Genomic DNA, 24,292 nt, shown 5'->3' on the forward strand with positions numbered 1-24,292 from the left:
TGTAATTATTTCATCCAAGATATTGTCGGTCAATAAATGACGAAAGTAATCTATAGGATTATCACCTGACACGGGTTGCAGAAAGACTAAGATTTTATAAAACGAAACTGTTTCATCGATGTTACATCATTTTCCCACATGACCTTTTCTAACTCACCAGAATCCTGCTGTGGAAGTGTAGCCTCTTCCACAGTATCTTCTTCATCTACAATTTCCGAATCCAAAGCGTCCTTTGGAGGGATAAAATCTTCGTCATTGTCGTAACTGACATCACTGGGATATACGTCAGATAACTCTTCCAACATTTTTGTAATTTCTTCATCTGTAAGGGATTTTTTATATTGCACTTTTCTTCTTTTTGGGCACGACGGGCCTGCTAAACTATCATCTGCACAACTCATATTACAAGGCTTTTTTGCACATCACGTAACAAAATGTTCAACACCACATACAACTACATATAGTTTACACCCTTTACTTGATGCCGAAACAACTATACACAGCAAAAACACAATGCCAACTGAAGTTGAGAACTTCATACTAATGTCTAACGAATCCCATGCCCGTGCGTGATTGGCTACTGGGTAATGAAGGCGCCTCCGTAGCCAGGTGGGAAGGAGCAGCAGTGCATAGCACATGCTTCTTGATTAGACCGGGGTTCGAGCCCGTCACCACCAAACACGGAGAATGCGGAAAGGTCAGGGAATGACCATCGCAGAGCAATATGGCCTTAGTTGCTAATGCTCCTAAAAACCAAATAACATAACATAACTGGGTAATGATGCCACATCCTGCACCTGCGCATGATCGGCTCTTCAATACTGCTGCAACATCACACGCTGGCACGTGATCGGCAGCGAATGTGTTAATATAAATTAAGAAACATCCATGATTCAGAATTGTCTCAAGCAGTGGTTTCAAAATATGTTCCTTGGAACTCTGGTATTCTGCAAATTTTTTATAATTGATTTTTTATTTAATTTATTTGTTTTTAATTTACCTAATTTACCTGTTTTTAATTTATTGTTAATTATTACTATTTTTAAAGTTATTAGGGTTCCATATAAGACATCTGCAAAATTGAAAAACCCTGCTCTAGAGTGTGCATGTGGAAAGGGGGGGGGACAGTTGTTTGTGGAATTTGTTGATGTAATTGTTTAAAGAGGGAAATTATTTATATAATTGTTTAAACAACTTCCTTATTATTTAAATGAAGTTTGCATAAGCCATTCACTTCAGGTCTGTGAACCCAAAAAGAGGATTTGGTCAGCAGACAGCATGGTCTGAGGATGGGTATTGGCAAGATACCTGAAACGTTACTCAATGTATATTAGTTTAGGCTAATGCTTAAATAAAATATATTAGTAACTCCACATGATATAAGAGTGGTTTATGATATACCGTATTTCCCCATGTATAAGATGCTCCCATGTATAAGACGCACCTTAATTTTGGGGCCCGAAATTTGAAAAAAAATGTATTACATAAAGTTATTGAACTCAAGTTTTATTCATCATAAAATTCATACAACTCCTCATAACTTGAATTCAGCACTGTACGAAAATCTTTTCTGAGCCATTTCTGGGCAGAACGTGGCAAAACGTAACCTAATATACCGGTAACAAGTGCGAAACAATGAGCGCAAAGACAATTAGTGCAAAAAAGCGGGAAATGCAAGTAAAAAAATCTACAACCACTGTATAAGGCACCCCCAGTTTTTTGACCCCAAATTTTTCGAAAAAATTTGCATCTTATACATGGAGAAATACGGTATATTAATAATTCGTAATTAATAACAACCACATAACGTCCTTCCCAAACTATATGAGGTTTGCATGTATAATGTTTAAGTATTACTATTATTATTCATATTATTATTACACAGTGAACTTTAGTTTTTTTTTTCTATTAAATATATAACTGTAGATGTACAGCATGTTGGAGATGTATTCACCTTTTATTGCAAACACTCTTATCATGAAAACTGTTGTCCAACCAAGGGAACTGTAAGTATCTAATGTAAAACGTTACTGATGAAATAAACTGATAGCATTGTAAGAATGCAACTAAAATAAAACATTATCCTGTTTATTGATGAAAATATACATTTATATAGTGCTTTTTTTTTTATACCACAGTTTAAAATTATTTTTGTTTAAATTGTAATACTTTCTTAAGCTGTCATATAAACTGATTGTTTTCTGTTTGTTTTTTGTGATAATACTGTGTTTCTCCATGACAGCTAATCTTTCTCTCTATGCTACAAGATATGAAAGAGTTTTAAAAATCTTTAATAGCACTTCTGCTGTGGAGCAGAACAGTAATGCAGAAGTTTTCTGCTTTTTGTTCTGGAATAATGTTGTTACCATTGTTGCCACAATGTGATAATAGCATTGATTCAGAAGAGTAAAGCATTAGCTATTTAAATAAGTTTGTGGCAAACCAAGTTCAAATAAATTAAACATATGGTGGTGGCAGTACTAAATGTATAAATAATAATAATGAGGTGTGATCACAAAGTTCAGGGACTGAGTTTGTATCTTGAAATTGTGGAATTGTAGTCAGTTGCAATGTCATAAGATACGTGGTGAGTCTTGTCACCTAGCAGAGTAGCACGTGAATCACCTGCTTATCTCCAGTCAGTCTGAATTAGCTTGGACGAATAGGTGTTTTAAGTGTTTTATTCCATTTTAAAATGAGTGATTTTGAACAGTGAATTTCCATCAAAACTTGTTTCAAATTAAGAAAAGTGCAACAGAAACATATGAAATGTTAAAACAGCTTTTTTTTTTTTTTTGTCATTTAAAGACCTTTCGTTGATTAGCAAAGTTTAAAAAGGGCTGTCCATTGAAGATGATATCTTTGTTCTCTCAAAACCATTTCAAAAATGTACTTCAAAAACTACTGATTCAATTGCTTGTGTTTGTTTTCTGATCAGGAGTGATCAATGTTTACCTATCCAAAAAGGTTATTAGTGAAATTGGTATTTCTTATGGAATATGTCAATCAATTTTAGCACAAGATTTGGGAATGTGATATGTTTCAGCCAAGTTTGTACCTCTTATGCTCACTAATGATCATAGAGAGTGTTAAGTTTTCACATGTCAAGATCTCCTTCAATGTACTGTCTGCTGACCCACACTGTGACGAATCATGAGTGTATGGCTATGATCTGGAAACAGTGGCCCAGTCCTCTCACTGGACGACTCCATCTTCTGCAAGGCTCAAAAAGCAGGACAATCTCAATCAAATGTGCAGGTCGTGATTATCTTTTTTTTTTTTTTTGACTCAGGGTATTGTTCATTATGAAGTTTTCCTACACAGCCAAACAGTCAACCACCAATACTGAAAACCAGTTCTTAGACAATTGTGCAGTGCTTTTTGGAGAAAATGGCTAAAAATGGGATTCAGGGAATTGGCACTTGCTACATGACAACACCCATTCACACTTAGTGCTTTCCATTCAAAAATTTCTTGTGAAGCACTCCTTCTCTCAGAGTTTCCCATCCACCATGAAAGGTTACATACATATTAGCAGAGGCATATGATGCAAGAAAGCAAGCTTAAACAGCATCAGCCAAAAAAAAAATCCCATTTCACACATCCGCTCACTGTTAAGTTTGTCCAGTTCTTCCTTCAATTTTTTTAAGCTGTCAACTTCCACAACAACAGATGGAAGTTTGTTCCAGCAATCAACTACCTGCTGGCTAAAGGCAAATTTCTGCACATCTATTCTACAACTGTTTTTCCTCAATTTGTATTTATTCCCCTTCAGGTTCATAATCTCAGCAAGAGGCAGAATCCCATCAGCATTGAGCCTGCTCAACCCAATCAAGGCCTTACACACCTCAATCAGACTGCCTCTCAGGTGCATAGTCTCCAGATGCTGCAATTCGCATTCTCTTAAGCCTTTCTTGGTAAGAGGACCCTTCGTTCCCCTCACCAATCTTGTTGCACTTCTCTGTACTCATTCTAGCAACTCTGCATCCTTCCTAAAATGAGGCCTCCAGACCTGTATGCAGTACTCAAGGTGTGGCCTGATCATTGCCTTATACAAAGGGATAATCATCTCCTTATCCCTACTAGCAAAATTCCTGTATATCATTGACAAGACCCTATGAACTATTCTGGCAACCTATCTGCACTGCTCAGAAAACTACATATCTGACTGCACAATTACCCCAGGTCTTTTTCATTCTCTACCAATCTGAGTGTAGTGCCAAACAGTTGGTATGTTTTCTGCATTTACTTCTACCCATATGCAGTACTTTGCATTTGGCAATTAAACTTCAGTTGCCACTTCTCAGCCCATCTGTGAAACTTTTCTAGATCCTGTTGCAGTAGCTTACTGTCATTAACAACCCTGCCAACCTTTGTATCATCTGCAAACTTTGGCATGAAGCTTGATATACCTACATCAAAATCATTGATAAATATACAAAACAACAATGACCCCAACTTTTGCACATCTCCAGTCCATGGGATCTCTCCTGAGTCCAAGGATGTCCTCATAATTATGGCTAAGGATTTGCTGATTTGCTTACTTCCTTTGCTGCCTCCTTTAATATAACTTGATAGATCCCATCCACCTCAAGTGCCTGTCTTTAATTTAACTTCAACAAGTTCTCCCCCAATTTGCTCTCAGTTATTATAAAATCATTAAGCTCCCCGTTAGGGTTTAATGAGCTTCTGTCCGTCACTTCACGACAGAATTCCTCATGTGTGAATGTAGATGCAAAATACTCGTTCAGTTGTCAGCAATCTGAGCAGGATCACCAACAGTCGAGCCATCGATATCAAGTGGACCAACCTGATTCATCCCCTTCCTTCTGTACTTAATATAAGTAAAGAAGGCTTTGCTGTTTTTCTTTGCATCCTTTGCCAAAGATTCTCGTAATCTGCCTTCGCTTGCCTATCATTCTTTGTGACTTGATTACAAAGTAATTTATATCTACCATAGGCTTCATTGTCACCTGATTATTTATATGCATGCCATTCATTTGTCTTCTCTTCCACGAGTCTCATTAGTTCATCTGACATCCATTTTTTTTTTTTTTTTTTTTTTTTTATGAAAACCCCAAACACGAAGGGTATCAAAACCTATAGTACTTAGTACCGTGCATGTGTTGAAAGAGAAGTATGGGGGGAGGGGGATGCCGGAAACTTTGCTCTAGAGACTAAACATGGGTTTCACCACTTCAAGCCTCCAATAAGCAAAGTGGTGGTGTTTCACCGGTTGATGAAAGTCAAACAGTATTTCTTAGTTGGCATGAAAAGCCTAGTAGCTTCCAAAATTAAATCCTTGAATGCTTCCCATTTAGAATTTGCTGTAGGTAACATCTTCAGTTGGTTCCACTGTATAGAATTTAAAAACTGTCTGAGACCACTGTAGTCACCCCCTAAGGATGCAAAAACCCTTCCCTTTATCCTTGATGGTAGTTACATCTTTAAGTAAATCCCACTGCAGTACACTATGATCACTGCCATCTAGTGGTTGGTTTATCTGCAAATTCTTTATTCACGAATAATCACTGCTGATAATCAGATCAAGAGTATTACTCCTCTGGTTACTTCTCAAACATGCTGCTGTAAAAACAATCATCTAATAAATCTACAAAGTCTTGCTAGTGTGCAAGTGACCAACCCACAAGTGTTCCAGTCAGTATCTAGGAAATTATAGTCCCCCATTATAAGACATTCTGATTTACTTGACCAATCTATTTCTCTGTACAACTGTTGTACTCATCAGAGTCTTTAGGCCTATAACACACTCCTACTCTCATCTTTGCTTTTCCAGTGCTTATGTCACGCCAAACTTACCCAACAGTGCACTTTTCATCTATATCAACTGGATGCATTTCTTTTGATTTTATGTTTTTCTTAATTAGCAGCATAATCCCCCTCCCTTCCTAACCTGTCTATCCTTTCTGTACACATTGTGCTCCCCATATTCCACTTCTGCACTGCTTATATTTGTGTGACACCATGTCTCTGATATCCCAACAATATCCGTCTTTAATGTCCTGACTAGCATTGGTGTACAATCAAGTATACATACACCTGTTTTTACTCTTGGTTACCCTAACACAGCCCATGTATTTACTTGTTCCATGATGACTCCCACTAGTCCCTGACATCCCAACTTGCTTTCCAGGCTGCTGCTCAATCTAATAGAAGCTGTGCAAGAATCACTTTCATCTCGGCCTGGGATAAACCTCAAACTATGGAAAGAGTCACCAAACAGACAAGTTAATGCAATTGCATCATATTAGTATGTAGTGAACCACCGAAGTAGGTGAAAAGTATCGTTTTTATTATATCTCATATTGTGAAAACTTCATGAGTTGCCCTGATATTGTACTACCTCAAATAAGTAACGCTTCACCAATTGAAAAGACTAATGTTACTTATTCTTGGCCGATACCACCACCCATATGGCACCATTTCAAGGTCTGTTGGCCTCTCTTCAATGATGCAATTGCACTAACTTGTCTGTTTAGTGAATCTTTCTGTAGTTTGAGGCTCTAACACAAAAATTGTCTTTGTCTATACTATTGCGCACCATCTGGAATGTCAACTATTCACTATTTTCTTCCATGCTATCCTATTTCATGTTAACTGTAGAGTAGCCTTCTTCCAAATTTTGTTTTGCCCCATCAGTCTTCACCTTGGTATGTCACTGTGCCTATTACCATTAATTTTTACTTCGAGTATCTGTTTAGCTAATCTCTCTGCTATTCTTTCTACATGCCATACCACTTCAATTTTGCTTAACTTGCCCTTGATTGGATATTTATTACCACAAGATTTCATATTTTCTTATTTGTAATATTATATCATTGTTTCCATCAGTTAATTCCAATCTTATTTTTTGAAACTCATTTTTTGAAGATGCTAATTTTTGATCCTTTATTTCTTATCTAGCTCTCAGCTCCATAGGTTAAAACAGACTTAAAAACTATGTTATAAACAGCTCATTTTGTCTTTTGCTAATTTCTCTGTAGCTGTAAAAGAATTTAACTGGCTTCCACCACTTTTTCTGTTGTCTGATTCCATGTTTAATCTTCTGTCTTCATCAAAGACTGTTCCTAAATCCAAATATTTTTACTGGAAAGAAAGACTCTACCTCTCAGCTGCAATTTGTCACAATGAAGTGGAAAACATGTGGAATTATGGCCATGTGATAGAAGCTGGCCATTGTGCACAATTCACTGTTAATGTGCCAGTGCATTCTGATGTATCTTACTTTGATACAATTAAAATTTATTATAAATTTGATAACTGAAAGTATATCTGTCCTCCCAGATAGTCCAGTTGGCCAGGAGAATGCACAAGTAAGGTACACATAATTAGAGGCAGGTCATAAAAACAGTTACAAATAATATGGTATGTATGTTACTTTAAAAGCTGAAATTTTGCCAGTTTGCTTTGGTAAAAGACCAAAATTTGTACTTTTACCAAAGAGACTTGGTAAAAGTCTGAAATATCAAAAAAAGTTCAAAATTAATGGTTCATTCACTTTTCCATTTTAACAAGGATATGGGAGAGATAAACATACTATTGCTGCAAGATTTTCTGGGTAACATATTCACTGTATTCATGAGAACGTAACAAGACGACCTTTCAGGATCTTTGTGTCTTGATACCTTCCCCATGCCACTATTTTTTTATTTTATCTATTTTCTTTATTTCCTCTATTTTCTTCTGAATTGACTTCTATAATTCCTGCTCTCTCTTTCAAAACAGTTCAAACGCGTGTTGCCGCCAGCCAATATCCATTTACTGTCCAACTTTTCATCTTCCTCGTTTATTCATTCAACTGCTGTTTTCTGGAACAACTTTCTGTCATATGTATTTCCTGAAAATTACAGTCTACAGAAGTGCAAACCTAATATCAACAAATATCTTCTTTTGTCTTCTCAACCTCCAACCCATGTACGGTACTAAGTACTATAGGTTCTAATACCGCTCATGTTTGGGGGAAGGCGCCTCCGTAGCCAGGTGGGAAGGAGCAGCAGTGCGTAGCACACGCTTCTTGATTAGACCGGGGTTCGAGCCCGTCACCACCAAATACGGAGGATGCGGAAAGGTCAGGGAATGACCACCGCATATCTCGGAGCAATATGGCCTTAGTTGCTAATGCTCCTAAAAACCAAATAACAAACAAACATCATGTTTGGGGTTTTCATTAAAAAAAAAAAATATATATATATATATAAGGAAATTATCATCATCTCCCTTTTTGCATGCACCATTACCAATAGTATTTCAGGCAAGGGGAATATATCCTCCATAAATCCTTTTTTTTTTTTTAAATTGGACAGTGCATAAATGCAGACAATGATACTTTCCTGCTTCATTCACTTTTTCAATTTTCAAGCAAGGTGAATCAGATTTGAACCCTTGTGTACTGAGTGTGGGAAAGTCTTGCATACCCCAGCTGATGAATTTAATATGTACTACATTGGTCTCTACTGACAAAAGACCCTTCATGCTGAAGAGAGGCTGTGTTAGTGAGATTCAGACATGAAATTATTGATTTTGAAATTACAGATGGCTGTGTATTAGAAAAACTTTCAAGCCTAAAGGCAAGTAAAACTCTTAGAGTTAATGGTATATACCCAATAATTTTGGGAGAGGTGGCCAGAGAGTGCAATGAACCATTGAAGTTAATTATAAAGCCTTCGTTGGACTCGCATGAGATTCTTTTGAATTAGAGAACCATCTTTATCTATTGCTGCCAACATGTCACCAATAGATAAAGGTTATTCTAAGAGTGAAGTCGGTTAGTCAGACTTCAGTGGTAGGGAAAATATTGGAGGTAGTGGTTAACAGTGCAATCCAGGTACATTTAGATAGAAATGGCATTCTGAGGACACACAATGTGGTTTTGTTAAGGGAAAATAATGTTCAACTAACCTGGTAAGGTAAGCTATTTTCAAAATTTCGACATGTTGTATTTGAATTTTAGCAAGCCATTTGACTCAGTTCCTCATGAGCGGTTACTGTATAAGGTGGAACATGTTAAGATTACTAGAAAGATTCTAAGATGGGCCACAGGGTGGCTTCAAGGAAAAGGCAGAGGAATGTGATTAATGGGTATTCTTCAGATTGTTGGATAGGTTGAATAAATTACAGGGAGAACTAGAGAAAGTCTTAGACTGTATGGGTGGGTGAACTGTTTTTTTTTTTTTTTTTTTGGCTGATGCTATATAAGCTTGCATTCTTTAGCCATTACTACTACTATTACATCAGAAGTGGACCAGTGCTTTCTGATTTTCATAAATGACATCAACGAAGAGATATAGGGCATGATGTCACAAAATTTGCAAATGATGTAAAGATTGGGAGTGCCAGCTATGTTTTAATACACCTAAATGCAAAATCTTACACAGAGAATAGCAATGCCAGAATAACTCATACACTTTGTAGGCTTAAATTAAAAACAGTAGCAGAAGAAAGGGATCTTGGAGTTATGGTATGGACACATATGAAGTTTTCTGAGCAGTGTAAACAGGCAGCCAGGAAAATCTGTAGTGTCCTATCAAAAATTTATTGAACAATATCCTGTAGAGTTATGGAGATCATAATCCCACTGTATCAGGCAATTTTAAGACCTCATTTGGAATGCTGTGTCCAAGTATGGACACCTCATCTGAAAAAGGACATTGAGTTTGTTGAAAGGTCCAAAGCATGGTTTGTTGAAAGGCAACTTGCATGGTGAGATCAGCAACTGTCCAAACAAAGACTGTGTTTATTGTGGGCTTGGAGACCTTGGCAACCAGACACCTCGGAGGGGGCTTGATTGAGGTTTATAAGGTTCCGAGAGGGGTTAGTAAAATGATTGAAGGCAGAATGTTCACTATGCTGATGCTATTGAGGCAGTGTTAGTTGGGTCGAAAAACTGCTAGCTTGGGGGGGGGGAGATACACAGACTAAAAGGTTAACACTGGCCTCAGGCAGAGGCAAAAGTGATTCTTGCACAGTTTCAAATTGAGGAAAGATAGTTGTAAAATAGATGTGCAGAAATTTGCCTTTAGCTAGTAGGTAGTTAATTGGTGGAACAGGCTTCCATCTTTTGTTTTGGAAGCTAATAGCCTAAATAAATTTAAGGCTGAGCTGGACAGGCATTTGGAATGAATGGAGGGATGAAATGTGAAATGGGAGGTTTTTTTTTTTTTTGTTTTTTTTGGCTGATGCTGCATAAGCTTGCTTTCTTGCATCGTATGCCTCTACTAATGCTATTATAAAGAATTCCAGAACTAGGGACCATAGATTCAAATTTCAAAGGAAGAGGTTTATAATAGATTGTAGGAAGTTTTCTTTTAGCCAGCAAGTTGTTGAGTGCTGAAATAAGTTGCCTCCACATGCAGTTGAGGCTGACAGCTTGAAGAAATTCAGAGGTCAACTGGATAGTTACTACATCATGAGGAGGGAAGTGCATAATTTGCATTTTCTTATTTAATTTTTATTTATTTTTTTTTTTTGCCATAAGCCTGCGATTTCCTTGCATTATATGGCTAATACTAATACTCGTTGAACTTCAGTTAGTGACTCTTACCCATGGATCTTTGCAGAGGACCACATGTAGCTCTGCCCATTGCTTCACACTTATTGGCTGCTAACTGAAAAACAATGTTTAGTGTACATTTCTGTATAGTCTCTATTAAGAAAGGTTAGGTAAATTTATGCCACCAATCCAGGATTGATTCTAGTGAAAAACAGGATCCGTAATGTTTAGTATGCACCTTTTTTCCGCTTGAATCCATCCCGAATTTAGTGGCATAATCTAACTTGACCTTTTTTCACTAGTGCAAATGATAACCCATGCTACAAACGAAAGTCAGATTTACTGGTCTGTCTGTCATATTTCTATTAGCTCTACTCACTTGAAGAACAGCATTCACTCAAACACTAACTCAAAATCATGGCAATTAGCAGCCAATCAGTGCAAAGCAGTGGGTGGAGCTACATCTGTCCATCATTTGCTGTTGCAAAGATCCACATGTAAGTGTCTCTTACTGAAGTTTAACCCTAATGCTATATCTCCTATCCCTGCAAAATTGCCTGGGTAATATATTCACTATATTTGGAATGCCTAATATACAATACTTCAGTCATAATGGAAAAGAATTCACAAATGCGATTATCACATGGACTGTTACCAATGGTAATAAAAACTAGGATTTACTGTATAAGAGTGGTAAAAGTCTGAAATAAAGTGAAAGGTGTTGATATTTCAGACTTAATATAAAATATTTCAGTCAGATAATAGAAAAGATTCAGACATTTAACAAAGTGAACTTGATTTACTAGATTTTGGGCTTTTACAGTAATGTATACAATCTTAAGCATGAAAGGTCCACATTAATTAAATTCATATAATCAAAAAAGCATGACAGCACTGGTGTTTCCACCACCTATACAATTAGGATGATTAGAAATTGGATTCTAAGATGGATACATAGTATTGTATGACATTCCACAAGGAACCTTCTTACCTTAGCATAGACCCTGGGTAATGTACAGTAGATATTCCATTTTTATTCCCAAGTCCAGAGAAGTCTCTCTCTCTCTCTCTCTCTCTCTCCCCCCCCCCAAACCAGAACTGTCTTGCAAACAAACACAAAAAGCTGTGGATTCTGAGGCTAAATTTATTAGAGGAAAATGGGCATGGTTGGTAATGCTTGTTAATTTTACACCCGTAACACAAGACCACAATATTGCTTCAGTCTTGAGTGATATTAGTATTAATATTAGCTATATGGTGTAAGGAAGCCTAAAACTTTCTGCTCCAGCCAAAAAATAATAACACTGGCCAACATGATTTTTACCTCCACTAATATATCAGCTATTTGCTGTCAATTTTTATGCATACATTTTGAAAATAATTCGTAAAATTTCATATCGCATCACAGTTTCTACATATACAGGTTTTTTATGTTTACCCATAAAACATATATCATACTAAAATTTAGGGAAATAGATAGGACACTGATCTGTTGCATTATCTGCAAATAATAATGTTTGCATGTGCTTATATATGGCAGTAATGTTGGGTAGATTAACACATTCAGGCTTGTCTGTCTGCCTCCTATCTCTCTCTTTTGGTTGTTGTTGTTTGGTTTTTAGGAGCATTAGCAACTAAGTTCGAGCCCGTGACCACCAAATACGGAGGATGCGGAAAGGTCAGGGAATGACCACCATATATCCCGGAGCAATATGGCCTTAGTTGCTAATGCTCCTAAAAACCAAAAAATAACAACTTTCTCTTCTCAGGGCCTTATCAAGTCTCTTGTAAGTTCCTGGTTACTATGTTCTGTAACCAACGTATTTGAAGTCTTCCCCCATATGAGGGAAAGGGAGGTCAAAATCCTGCTCTATAAGATGTAAGGCCACACTTTTAGTACTATGTTCAAGTAATACTGTCCCTCATGGTGTCCTATCAAATATTTGATGTCAATGATCAGACACCATGGGTCATCCTTGCCATCTGTCTGACTGCTCGGAGACCTTCATGTCTGACCATATAACTGCCAAATTCCTTTCTTCCTCTACTGTTTTTAGTTCAACCCCACCAAGTGCATAAGTTATTTTGGAGTTGCTGTTCTTCCAAGTGTGAGACTTTTTATTTTGCTGCATTAAAAGATAACTGCCGCTTTTCTAATCATCCTTAAAATTAATGTAAGTCATTTTAAAGAAACTCTGCGTGGTGATGATTATTAACTATTGTTCCACAGGCCTTTCTGTTATTGTGTGCTTGCTTGCTGGGTAACGCTCTTCTAATGGAGATTAAGGCAACCAACTCTTACTATTATTCCACATTCAATGTGTACCATAAGGTTTCCAAGCAAGTTCATTCGGGTATTGATATTGAAGAAAACACCTGTGTTTTATATGATCGACTAGTGGTTTATATATTAGGACAACAATCTCGTGTTCTCAAGATCTCTTCTGAAACGTGGAGAATAGATTCGCAACATCAAGATCGGCGCTGTGTTATTCACTCTGAAATCCTCCCTGAAGTTAGACCTCAGAGTGCTGCAGAAACGTGATTCTTTTATTATAAAACTCATGCTGTGGCTAATGTGTAGCAAGAGAGTGGCTAAGAGGCAAGAATGAATAAACAAAACATGATTTATTAAACATAGCATACAAAATAGATAAAAGAAACAAATTGTCTCATCTTTAGTATAGTACAATAAAACTCTATAACTTTATCACTGAATAAACTATAGATTAATATGGTTATGGTGCATGTATGCAAATTGGCCTGCGTTCTTCATGTAGCCTTTGGTCAATACTCATACTCTATGAGGCCGACAGACATCTCGCTGTTCAAGTATTTGGGTACCAGTGTAAGGATGGCATGTAAGTTTGACAATAACTGATAGTAATACATTTATGATAATGGGTCTTGTTGGTCTTAAATTCCAGGGCCTACGTGTGACAAATTAGATACTTATCATAGTGTGCACCTAGGAGGAGGGATGTCTGTTAATGACATCAGTAAGTAAAGGGTAGGTCTTATTGTTTGACAGTTTCATTCCATTAACTACCAGAAACCTAGGGTGAACTTACCAGAACACTCCTGGGTACGTTCCGGGATTGGTGGTTCAGAACGGCAGTCCGTCGCATATGACTCACGGGACATCTCTCTCTCTCTCGATTTTCTCCTAGTTTTTCTTCTCTCCGTCTCTCTTCTCCCTCTCTGTGTCCTCGCTTCCCTTTTTCTTTCCTCTCTTTGTCTCCCCTCTGCATATATATATGTTCCCCCTTTTTGAGGTTCCTCCACTCGTATTGGTCCAAAGGTTAATTTAGTGGGGAGATGAAAATCCCAGCGACTGTTATCTTGGAGACCTGACACACCCAAAATGGAATTTATGAGGAGTAAAAGGGGAACTTCATATCTGCCTGGGGCTGCATCTCTAGCCTACCCAGCAGTAGTTACCAGATATAAAGTCCGCTCACTCCTACACAAGGGATCTCCAGACAACAATCACCCCGTGGTTATCTGGTTCAGGAAAGTATGTGACTTACAACGAAAATCACATACTTTCTCACCGTTTTTATAAATATTATGTCCACGACGTTTGTCTGATCCGATCGAGTGACGACCTCTTGCTGTGAACCAGCCGGATTCATAATAGTGGAATAGTGTATCAACTGTTGCTTTCCCTAGCGCGTCATCAATGAGTGCCTGCTAGAGCGAAAGAAAACAGCCTTCTACAGGAGGTGGATGTCTACAAATATAGTAGTAGCAAAAGTATAGGGTGACTTGGAGCGGTGACTGCTCTTAAAGGCGAACAAAAAGTAAAAATAAAGACATTTTTATACTGTTCTACCAATCTTGACAGCATCAGCAAATATTGAGAATATATTCTCTATCCTTTTATTGATGTAATTTCTGAAAACAAAAACAACAGTGGTCCCAGTAGTGATCCTTGTGGAACCCCACTTATGTTAGCCCAATTTGAAGAGTAACAATTAATCAATAACCCTGTCTCCTGTCCTACAGTCAATCCAAGGATTTTCCCTGTGATTCCAACATGTTCCAGCTTATACAGTAATATCTGTGGAATGAGTCAAATGCTTTGCTGAAATCTAAGTAAATATTGAAATTATTACCTACATCCAGCTCATGAGTGACTGTCAAAACAGCTAACAAGGTTGGGTTTAAATAGGATTTTCTCTTTACAAACCATGCTGTGTTCCCTTCAGAATTCCATTTATATCTAAATGATTCTGTATTGCACTCTCGATAATTGTCTCTATGATTTTCCCTACTGCTGAAGTCGGTAGTTACCTACTTCATTCTCAGAACCACCTATATGTTTTGGCAATACATTGGCATTTTTCCAAGGGAATTCCTTGGAAATCCCAGCTGAGGCCAGTGATGCCTTGTTATAATTAACCTTAATGGTTCAATGCAATCTCTTGCTGCCTCCCTCAGAATTTATTGGATGTATGTCATCAACTCCAGGAGTCTTATTCACCTTTAAGGCCCAAATTTTTTTCTAATAAATAATCTTAAATTTTTATCACAGGTACTTTGGTGAGAAGTACTAGGTTAGTGATCAGCTAGGTTATCTAAGACATTCTTTACATTTTACAATTACATTTTTACATTCTTTCTTCTCTTTTCTTCTTTGAAAAACTCTGTCCCTGTTCTTTCCTCTCATAGTCAGTGATTTCTCAATTTGCCTTTGCAAACTTGATCTTTTCTGTGGTACTGTTACAGATTGGTTTGTAGTTGTTATAGGCCTCAGTACTGTTTCACTCTTTTTCATGCCATCTTTTTCTGCTCAATTAAATTGGCTAGCTCATTATTCATCCATTTTGAAATCCTTCTCATGCTGTGTTTTCTTAGTGGTGTGTATGCATTCAAGGTTTCTGTGACTATAGCTTTAAAGGTTTATAATAATTATAATGTATTCACTACCTCTCTTCTTATCATACAATTTAGAATGCCATGCTCAATTAAATTGGCTAGCTCATTATTCATCCATTTTGAAATCCTTCTCATGCTGTGTTTTCTTAGTGGTGTGTATGCATTCAAGGTTTCTGTGACTATAGCTTTAAAGGTTTATAATAATTATAATGTATTCACTACCTCTCTTCTTATCATACAATTTAGAATGCCATGATCAATCCCTGCTAATGATTCCTGTACTGTCATCCCTGTGATACTATCTGGTTAATGGGTTCAAATCAAGTCTAGAATATTCTTACCCCTAATACCTTCCCTAACATGCTGCTACAGATAACAATCATCCAGTTGATTTAAAAATTTTGTTCCACATGGTGACTTTTCCTCCCACTTGTTCCAACCATTAAGGGGCAAATTGAAATCTCCCATAATAATACATTCACACTTGCTTGCCTATGCCATTTGCATGTAGAAGCTCTCATCATAAGCTTTGCAGTTTAGTATTCACTTTATTATCTTCTGGTTTGTAGATTACTCTCCCACTGTCATCATATCTTTGCTTCTTACTCATATCACACACATTCTGTACTAGCATATATGTAACTTCTGAATCTGAAAGAGCTTTTTCTTTCCCAGATTAAGGCTGCTTTTGATAAGAAGTATTATCTATTCATTACTTCTCTATCCTTCCTAACTACATTGTATTTACCATAGTGAAACTCATCATCCCCTATTTCTAGGTGGAACCACATTTCTTTTAGTCCTGTTATGTCAGTGTTAGTTGTCTTAACCAGGAGTTTGAATTTGCTCATTTTATTGATGACATGCCTGAAATTATTGGTATACACAGTTAAGACTAAGTGTTCTTGTATAGTTTGTATGACCTGCCACGCACCTTGAAGTAATTTAAGCTTGTTTCTCCCAGCATTAGTGTTCAGTTTGTTTGACACTTTGCTACCCTTAGAACATCTTGCCATTTCCCTGAACTCCTAAGGTTTCCTCCATGATGCTGTCAAAAACCCTTGCACAACCTTTGTTCAAATATATCTCATTTCTAAAAAACAGATTCCTATAAAAAAAATTTCCCCTAAAAGCCTTGCACAGTCCCTCAAGTCTTGAGTTAATCTGCAAGGCTTTCAACATATAGTCCCTCCTATTGTGTCCAGGCGGAATTGCACATGGAGTGATGTTTTAAGTAGACATATTTTAATTGCACATAAAATATGCAGGGTGGTCCATAAGTAAGAAAATATGTTGGACTGTAAACAACAACAATATTTTAAACATATATTTTAATCAGTGCTAGTGGAATAGAAAGGGCATACACAAAAACAAACCTCATTAAAAAAAAAAAAAAAAAAATCACATCTGTTCAACATATAGTGATGGACAAAAAACTGCAGGAGGAGAAATTGTTAGTTGTCACCTTAAAAAAAGTAACATTGTAGTGAAACGTATAAGATATAGTTTGATTACAGTCATTTTGTTTGTTGCAAAGCAAAGGTATTGCATCAGACAGTAATTGCAAAGTATTGCATCAGCTATTTCCATAAATACGGCTTTGGAAGGGTATACACACTCATTAGTATCCTGTTTTGCAGAGGTGTAAGCATGGTTCCATATGTTCAGTTGACAGCAAGAAAAAAAAAAAAAGTGTAGCTATTGCTCTGTCCCAGGAAGGGCTTTCTGTGTGTGCTATCACTGATAACATATGCTGCCACCAGTTAACAGTATCCCGGCTGCCAGAATTAAAGCATGAAACTGGTGATGTGAAGAGAAGACCTGGATCAGGCCATAAGAGTGACTACATCTTCCCAAGATTGATATTTGAAATGGCTGTGCCTTTGTAATCGCCATGCTAGTGCTCCTGATCTAAAACTGGACTTTGAGATGGCCTCTGGTGTTGAAACAAGCGCATGAACTATTCAAAGACTCCTTTTAGAATGTGGTCTGCATGCCTATTGGCCCAAGAAGAAGCCTTTGTTGACCCAATAAATGAGGAAGAAGAGACTTGCTTGGGCTAAATGCTCTTGTTTACTGGACAAAAGAGCAATGGGACACCGTCATCTTTTCTGACGAATCAAAATTCAACCTGCATGGCTCAGATGGGAAGCGATATGTCAGAAGATTAAAATCAGAGTCATACCATCCTGACTGCATAACACCAACTATGAAGTCACCTGAAATTGGGCAACCGTATATCCAGAAGTTTATTAACTCTATGCCAGATCGTTGCAATGCTGTAATTGCAGCTTGAGGAGGAACAACAAAATATTGAGGACTTATTTTGCTGATTTGTAGTACATAATACTATTTTGTTAACTTGTCATTTCAGTTTGTACACGTAACTGCAATAAAATGTATGTTTGGTTGTCATGATTGCCATTTGCACGATTTCTCATATTTCCATTAATTATGCATTTTACCCTTTATGAAGATATTTATGGCAATTAGGTATATCAGGTGGAGGCTTTTTATTGGATTTCATTCACAGAGATATATATCCCATCTAACAAATGTGTTTTGAACATTTCTGCAACCCACAATGCAGTTCAAAACACATTATTTGCAAAATTCACAAGTGATGCAGTTTTTTTGTCTGCCACTGTAGTTGCCATTTTAGTCTTTAGAAAGTTGTAATATTTTGAGCACAGTGGCACACACACACACACAAAGCAAGGCACAATTTCTCAGAAATGTTTCTAAATTATCTAACTGTTGACTCAGGGTGGCCATATTTTGAAAATCGGTAAGTGGGACAACTTGAAACGAAATGTGTAGTATAGCATTTTTACCTTCAAAAAATAAAAGAAATATATAAAATTACAATTAAAATACATTTTTTTATCAATCAATCATAGTATTTATTTGTTATATGATTGTTGTTTATATGTATTTATCCTATATAAACTATAATATTATTTATAACAATTATTTTAAAAATAGCGAGGAAACTTACTTTTACTATATTTTTCTTTAGATTTCACTAGTTTTAAAATTTCTTCTCCTTCCAAAGATTTTAAAAAGTTTTTAAATTCTGAACAGGACATGTTATAGTTTTCTTTCACCCTAAGTTTGGCTTCTAAATTTTGTAATAAAAGATGGTTTCTCTCTTTCTGCCAAGCAGTTTTCATTAAACTGAAAACTTTCTGATGAAGTATTTGAGTTTAGAATACCTAATGTGGAGCTTACAATTTTGATAAAAATTGCACCCATTTTTTAATCAATATTCATTTTCTTTTCCTCATTACTCAGTGACAAACAAAATGCCTTTGGACTTTCTCATTTTTCTCTTGTTATTAGAATTAATTTTTAACACATCCATTAAATTCCAATAAGAATTAATTAAAAATACATAAAGTTCTAAATCGGGACAGTCCTGTCCATGTCGGGATGGTTGGCCATGCTATGTTGACTGCTGAAGCTCCATCAGAGACCTGTGCTTATTACTAAATACTTTATTCTCTAAGAATCTCCACAAAAAAAAAAAAAAAAAAAAAAAATTCTCATGGGGTGTTAAATCCGGAGAGCACAGAAGCCATTCAGTGGAGCCCCGCCATCAGATTCATTGACCCCCTCAGAACTTTTCATCTAAGAATTTGCAGTTGAATTTTGCATAGCGAGCTTGTGCTTCATCCTGTTTAAAAAAGCAATGCTTAAAACTGATTTTGGACTGCATTAATGGAATAATTTTGTCTTTTAGCAGTCTCAGGTAGCTTTCTCCTGTCGTGGTCCCTCAAAGAAAAAAAGGTCTGAGAACACCTCCTGTCTCAATTCCAGCCTAGCCTGTCAAACCAGGAGCATTTAAATCCTTGCTAAAGAATAAATGAGGGTTTTTAGGAGATCGTACTTTGCTGAGCATCCATACTTAACAGTATGGATGTCAGCAAGGAATCATTTATTTGTTTTTCACAACATGATTGTCAATTAAAAAAAAAAAAGAACCCTTGAACAAGAAAACTTGGAGGAGACCTATTACCGGTTCAACTTTCTCTTGATAACAAATACCCAAATTTGTATCTAAAACATCAACAAAATTGCAATATCATTTAATATATATGGGCTTTCCTTTTGGTAGGAAATAGGTTTAAGTCTAATTTCTATTATTAGTGTCAAGTGTATAATTATTAAATATTTTGAGTAGTCATCCCACATTTGTCATAAATATACTGTATTTCATACAGTATATTTATGACAAATGAATAATTATTTATTTGTGAAGTAATGAAAAACGTTGGTCTCTCTCATGCCAAATAACTGCTTCAAGATTTGGAATGGGGCAGGTCTTGGCAAAGTTCATCCCATTAGCTCTTACTTCAAAATGGGGGGAGGGGGGGAATTGCCTCAAAGTAACTCAGTAATTCATTGATTTTCAGCAAAGAGGAAAATGTCTTACCCACCATCATTCCTGTTAGTCATCTCAGTAGAAGATCTCATTATTACCTCAACCAGATTGTTATCTAATGTAAACAGTGCCATTTATGTTTCTTTACAGTGCATTATGCATTCATTCCACAAAATCAAATGGTGAATTAAGAGGTTTATGCATTTCTATGTGTCTGTGAGATGCAGTTTTACAAAAGTCAAACAGTACCTTTCAGATAGCACATTCAAAACAGAGATTCCTGTATTGAGTGTGCTTCACATGCCAGCATCATACAAGCATGCTGCCACTAGTAGCACACTCGAGTAGTAGAGGAATTCTTCACCAAACATAACTTTTTACTAGTTCTCCCACACAGTGTTCACTGGTTGATTGGCGCCAGTTGTTTTCTTTTTGTTTCTATGACTGGAATGTATCCTAAAAGGAAAAAGATTTTTAAAATGTTACAACTACCATTCAGAACATGACCCAGAAAGTCATTCTGAAAGAAGAATGTCAACAGTGCCACAACAAATGTCTGGAACACTGAAGTTAGTGTATTCAATCAGCAGGATATTCCTTCAAAGAGAATAAATGTGATTAACTCTGTTATCCTCTATTTTTTATATTATTTATTTATTTTTTTTAAATAAGTTTAGACTCTGACTTTTTCATTAAGCTACCATATTGACTTGTGCAATTTACACATAAAATTTCTGGTATCCTTGGAGCTGAGTGGACATTTAAGCCCACTTTATTTTAAAGTTACTACATTAGTGAGGCTGCTTTTTTTTCCTTTCTTTTTTTTAAATGGTGTTTCCAAGCATAAGACCGTTGAAAAATTGTAATACTCAAGTACTGTTTACTACGGTATTGTAAGTTTCAGTATACAGTAGATTCTAGATTATCCAGAATAATCTAGAATCTACTGCTCATGAAATAAATTTTCCCCAATAATTGAAATCCCAAATAATATGCAAAATTAACAAAAAAATCTTGTGTGACAAAAATGTAAATTTATTTGTACAGATCTTAATATTTGTTAAAGTATTCTATAGTGTGTAAAGTGAAACTTCGTAAAATTTTTCATGTTTGTTAATGAACTGAAGTTTTGGTTCAATAGAAAGAACAACCATTTTCCAATTTAACATAGTATACTGATGCAAAAAAAAAAAAAAAAAAAAAAAAAAAAAACTTTGAGAAGAATATTATAAACTTGGAGAAGAATCTTGTGTTATCCAACTTAGACTGACCTGGGCTTCCGTGGTCCATCATGGAGACCCTAGGTAATCAAGATTCTGCAGATACTTGAGATTTAAAAGCCAAAATAAACTTATTCACATGTCTTTTCTGTGGCTTATAATTCACTGTGAATAAATCATGCATTTTTTTTTTTTTTTTTTGGATAATGCTAAATTTAGTACTAGTATTGGCAAAATGATGCAAGAAAGCTAGCTTATATAGCATCGGCCAAAAAAAAAAACAAGATGCAGCCTTACCCTGGCTTTATACAAAGGGATAATCACTTCCTTATCCCTGCTAGTAAAGTTTCATTGACAAAACCCCTGACAGCATGTCTACACTGCTCAGAGAATTTTGTCTAACTGCACAATTATCCCCCAGTCTTTTTCATTCTCCACTACCCTGAGTGTAGTACCACATAGTTGATAAGTTACTCTGGGGTTACTGCTACCCATATGCTGTACCTTGCATTTGTCAGTGTTAAACTTCAACTGCCATTTCTCAGCCCATCAACCCAATTTTCCTAGATCTTGTTGCAGTAGCTCGTCCTTATGACTGTTGTTAACCACCCTGCCAACCTTTGTATCATCTACAAACTTGTATATCATCAGCAAAAAAAAAAACAATTTGTCCATCTCTTCTGTTTTTCCAATACTTCCTTAAATTTATTCAGACTTCCCACTTCCACAACACTGGGTGAAAGTTCATTCCAAAACGAAATACTCTCTCGCTGAAAGCAAATTTCCTCACATCTAAGGGGCCTCCATAGCCAGGTGGGCAGGAGCAGCAGTGTGTAGCACACGCTTCTTGATTAGACTGGGGTTCGAGCCCGTGCCCACCAAATACGGAGGATGCGGAAAGGTCAGGGAATGACCACCGCATATCCTTTGAGCAATATGGCCTTAGTTGCTAATGCTCCTAAAAACCAAAATAACAACAGCAGCAAGCGCACATCTATTTCTTTTTAAATTTGAACGTATGTCTCCTTGTATATGTCGTCTGAGGAAAAGTAGTGATGCCATCAGTATTTTAGAACTTACTCACCACATTTTAAAAAATTTAATTTAATGTATTCAACAAAAATAGTTGTTTAGATACAGAGTAGGAAAAATGGTATATGGCTGCTTTTTTTTTCTTCTCCGGTTACTGACTTTCAAAAAATGAACTGTTGCTTTTTATTCTCTTATAATATACAAGTAAATATTTACTGTAAATAATATTCAAAGGTTATAAAAATGCTTACTTTTCTATTACAGGCAACCTGTCCAATGTGTAACAAGAAATAATTATGTACAAAGCCAAACAAATAAAGTCTACTCTTTGTTTATGGACTGAAATGACTAGGATCTACAAATTATAGTTAACATTTTCGCTGCAGTATTGTGATAGCTAGAGGTAGCTAGATAACAAATCCTAAGGGATAATATATATGAGTCCATTTAACACTCAGAATCCAACATCATTTAATATGTGGGAGTGGGATTGTTAAAAGTAATTGTATTATTCACATTTTGTCAAATATGCATATTTCTGGGGTCTTGACAGTTTTAATTTTATAGCTTTCTGTAGTGTACTAATGATGTTTTTAGGGGGGAAAAAAATGTGGAATTCTCAATTAACCATTACCAGTTAAATGTTGAATATTTGACAAATCACATGTGTACAGGCACTCCCCGACTTACCTAATACTTGACTTTACGTAAGTTTTTTCCAGCCGGTGGAAACTGAAAAAAATATGGAAACTTATTTTGCATCCCGTAGGAATAAATGGAGGTACTGTGTAAATATCGTAATGTGAAACCCAATAACACTTTTTTTTTCTGTAATTCATTCCAAGACCTCAGAAGTTGAAATTTTTGCTATATAACTAAGCTATTTAACTTTCTAATACAGTGTTTCACAACCTTTTTTTTAATTATGCCCCCTAAAGTGCTTTTTTAGACTTTTTTTTTTTTTCCTAACATGAAATTTTAAACAAGAAAATACTTTATACTTACTCTTTTTATTCAGTGGGATCCCTGAGCCTAATGCTTCTTAGCTAAAAGTTCAATGTTTGGTATGATGTTAGTAAGTTTAATTCTAATGTCTCCTCTTGAACATATATCAATTCTGTTTCTTTCCTTTGTTAATATTTTATTTACCGAACTAAAACCACTTTAAACCATATAAGGCATTGGAAAACAAAGAAGTACTTTGTCCATTTCCGACCTCATTATTGGATAAAGAAGTTTGTTTTTGATCCCCACAACTCAACCATTATGCCTTTGTCGAATTTATATTTTCATTCTTTGTCACATCTTAATTCAATGAGTTCTTCTTGAATTTCTTCACTAGCAGACCAGCATCACATCCAGTTGGATCTAACATCCATGGCATCACTTCAAAAGAAAATAAATCTGAAAATCTATTTTTCATTTCACCTTTTAAAGAACACAAATGATCTGAATAATTCTTAAGATCATTCTTGGTGAGAGATTCATTGATTTCAGCTAACTCTTGCGTACCATGAAATTGTTTTCTCATTAAATTGCTTTCAAATATTTCGAGTTTTTTAGTGAAGGCTTTTAATACGCTTTTGCAGTTTATCCCCGTAATTAATTTCCCTTGTAGTTGAAGTAATACTTCATGAAGTTTTCAAAAAATTCAAGCCATATAGTATATGTTGTTTTTGTGTTTGCTGATCTCCTTTGCTAAACCTGTCTCCCCTTCGCTTTCTAAAAAACTAATTATCGTATCAAAAAGGTTTACAAATCTTGTTAGCCAGTTTCTTTTAGAAAGCTATCTGACTCCTGTATGTAAAAGAAGCCTCGCATACTGTTCTTCATTAACAAAATTTTCTGAAAAGGCAATTGTATTCGCTATGTGACTTTATTTTATTGATAGTTTTAATAAATATACTGAGAGATTGAAAAAGAACTGGACTAATATTTTTTGCAATCAGATGATGTCGGCACACAATGCACTGTATTGCAAGAACTTTGGGACATACTTCATTAAGGTGGGCTGTAAAACCTTTATCTTTCAACCATGGAGGTAGCACCATCAGTGGCACAGGAGACCAAATTTTCCAATGGTACTTGTTTTTCATCAAACCATGTTTTTACAGCAGCAAAAATGGATGCTCCAGTATAGTCAGTTTCTTTAGATTTTACAAACAACATCTCTTCTTGCAATTTACAATAATCAGCAAAATAGCGAACATATGCCATTAGAAGAGGCTTATTGTCAGTAACTGCGGATTCATCAATCTGAATAGA

At 36.0% G+C, this 24,292-nt stretch overlaps 1 protein-coding gene across 1 annotated transcript in view; it reads left to right on the forward strand.

Annotated features, from left to right (window-relative positions):
- The window catches only part of lt (vacuolar protein sorting-associated protein light), a 286,135-nt gene extending 263,742 nt beyond the window's left edge, over positions 1–22,393 (forward strand). Inside the window, exons 22-23 of the mRNA XM_090383057.1 lie at positions 1,927–2,006; positions 22,292–22,393. Coding sequence (XP_090239183.1) covers positions 1,927–2,006; positions 22,292–22,321 — 110 coding nt within the window. The 3' untranslated portion in view covers positions 22,322–22,393. The remainder of the gene's footprint in view (positions 1–1,926; positions 2,007–22,291) is intronic.
- The last annotated feature ends 1,899 nt before the right edge of the window (positions 22,394–24,292 follow it).

Source organism: Mastigoproctus giganteus, chromosome 10, assembly GCF_048544385.1.
Source record: "Mastigoproctus giganteus isolate SK-2022 chromosome 10, ASM4854438v1, whole genome shotgun sequence".
Classification (NCBI taxonomy): Eukaryota; Metazoa; Arthropoda; class Arachnida; order Uropygi; family Thelyphonidae; genus Mastigoproctus; species Mastigoproctus giganteus.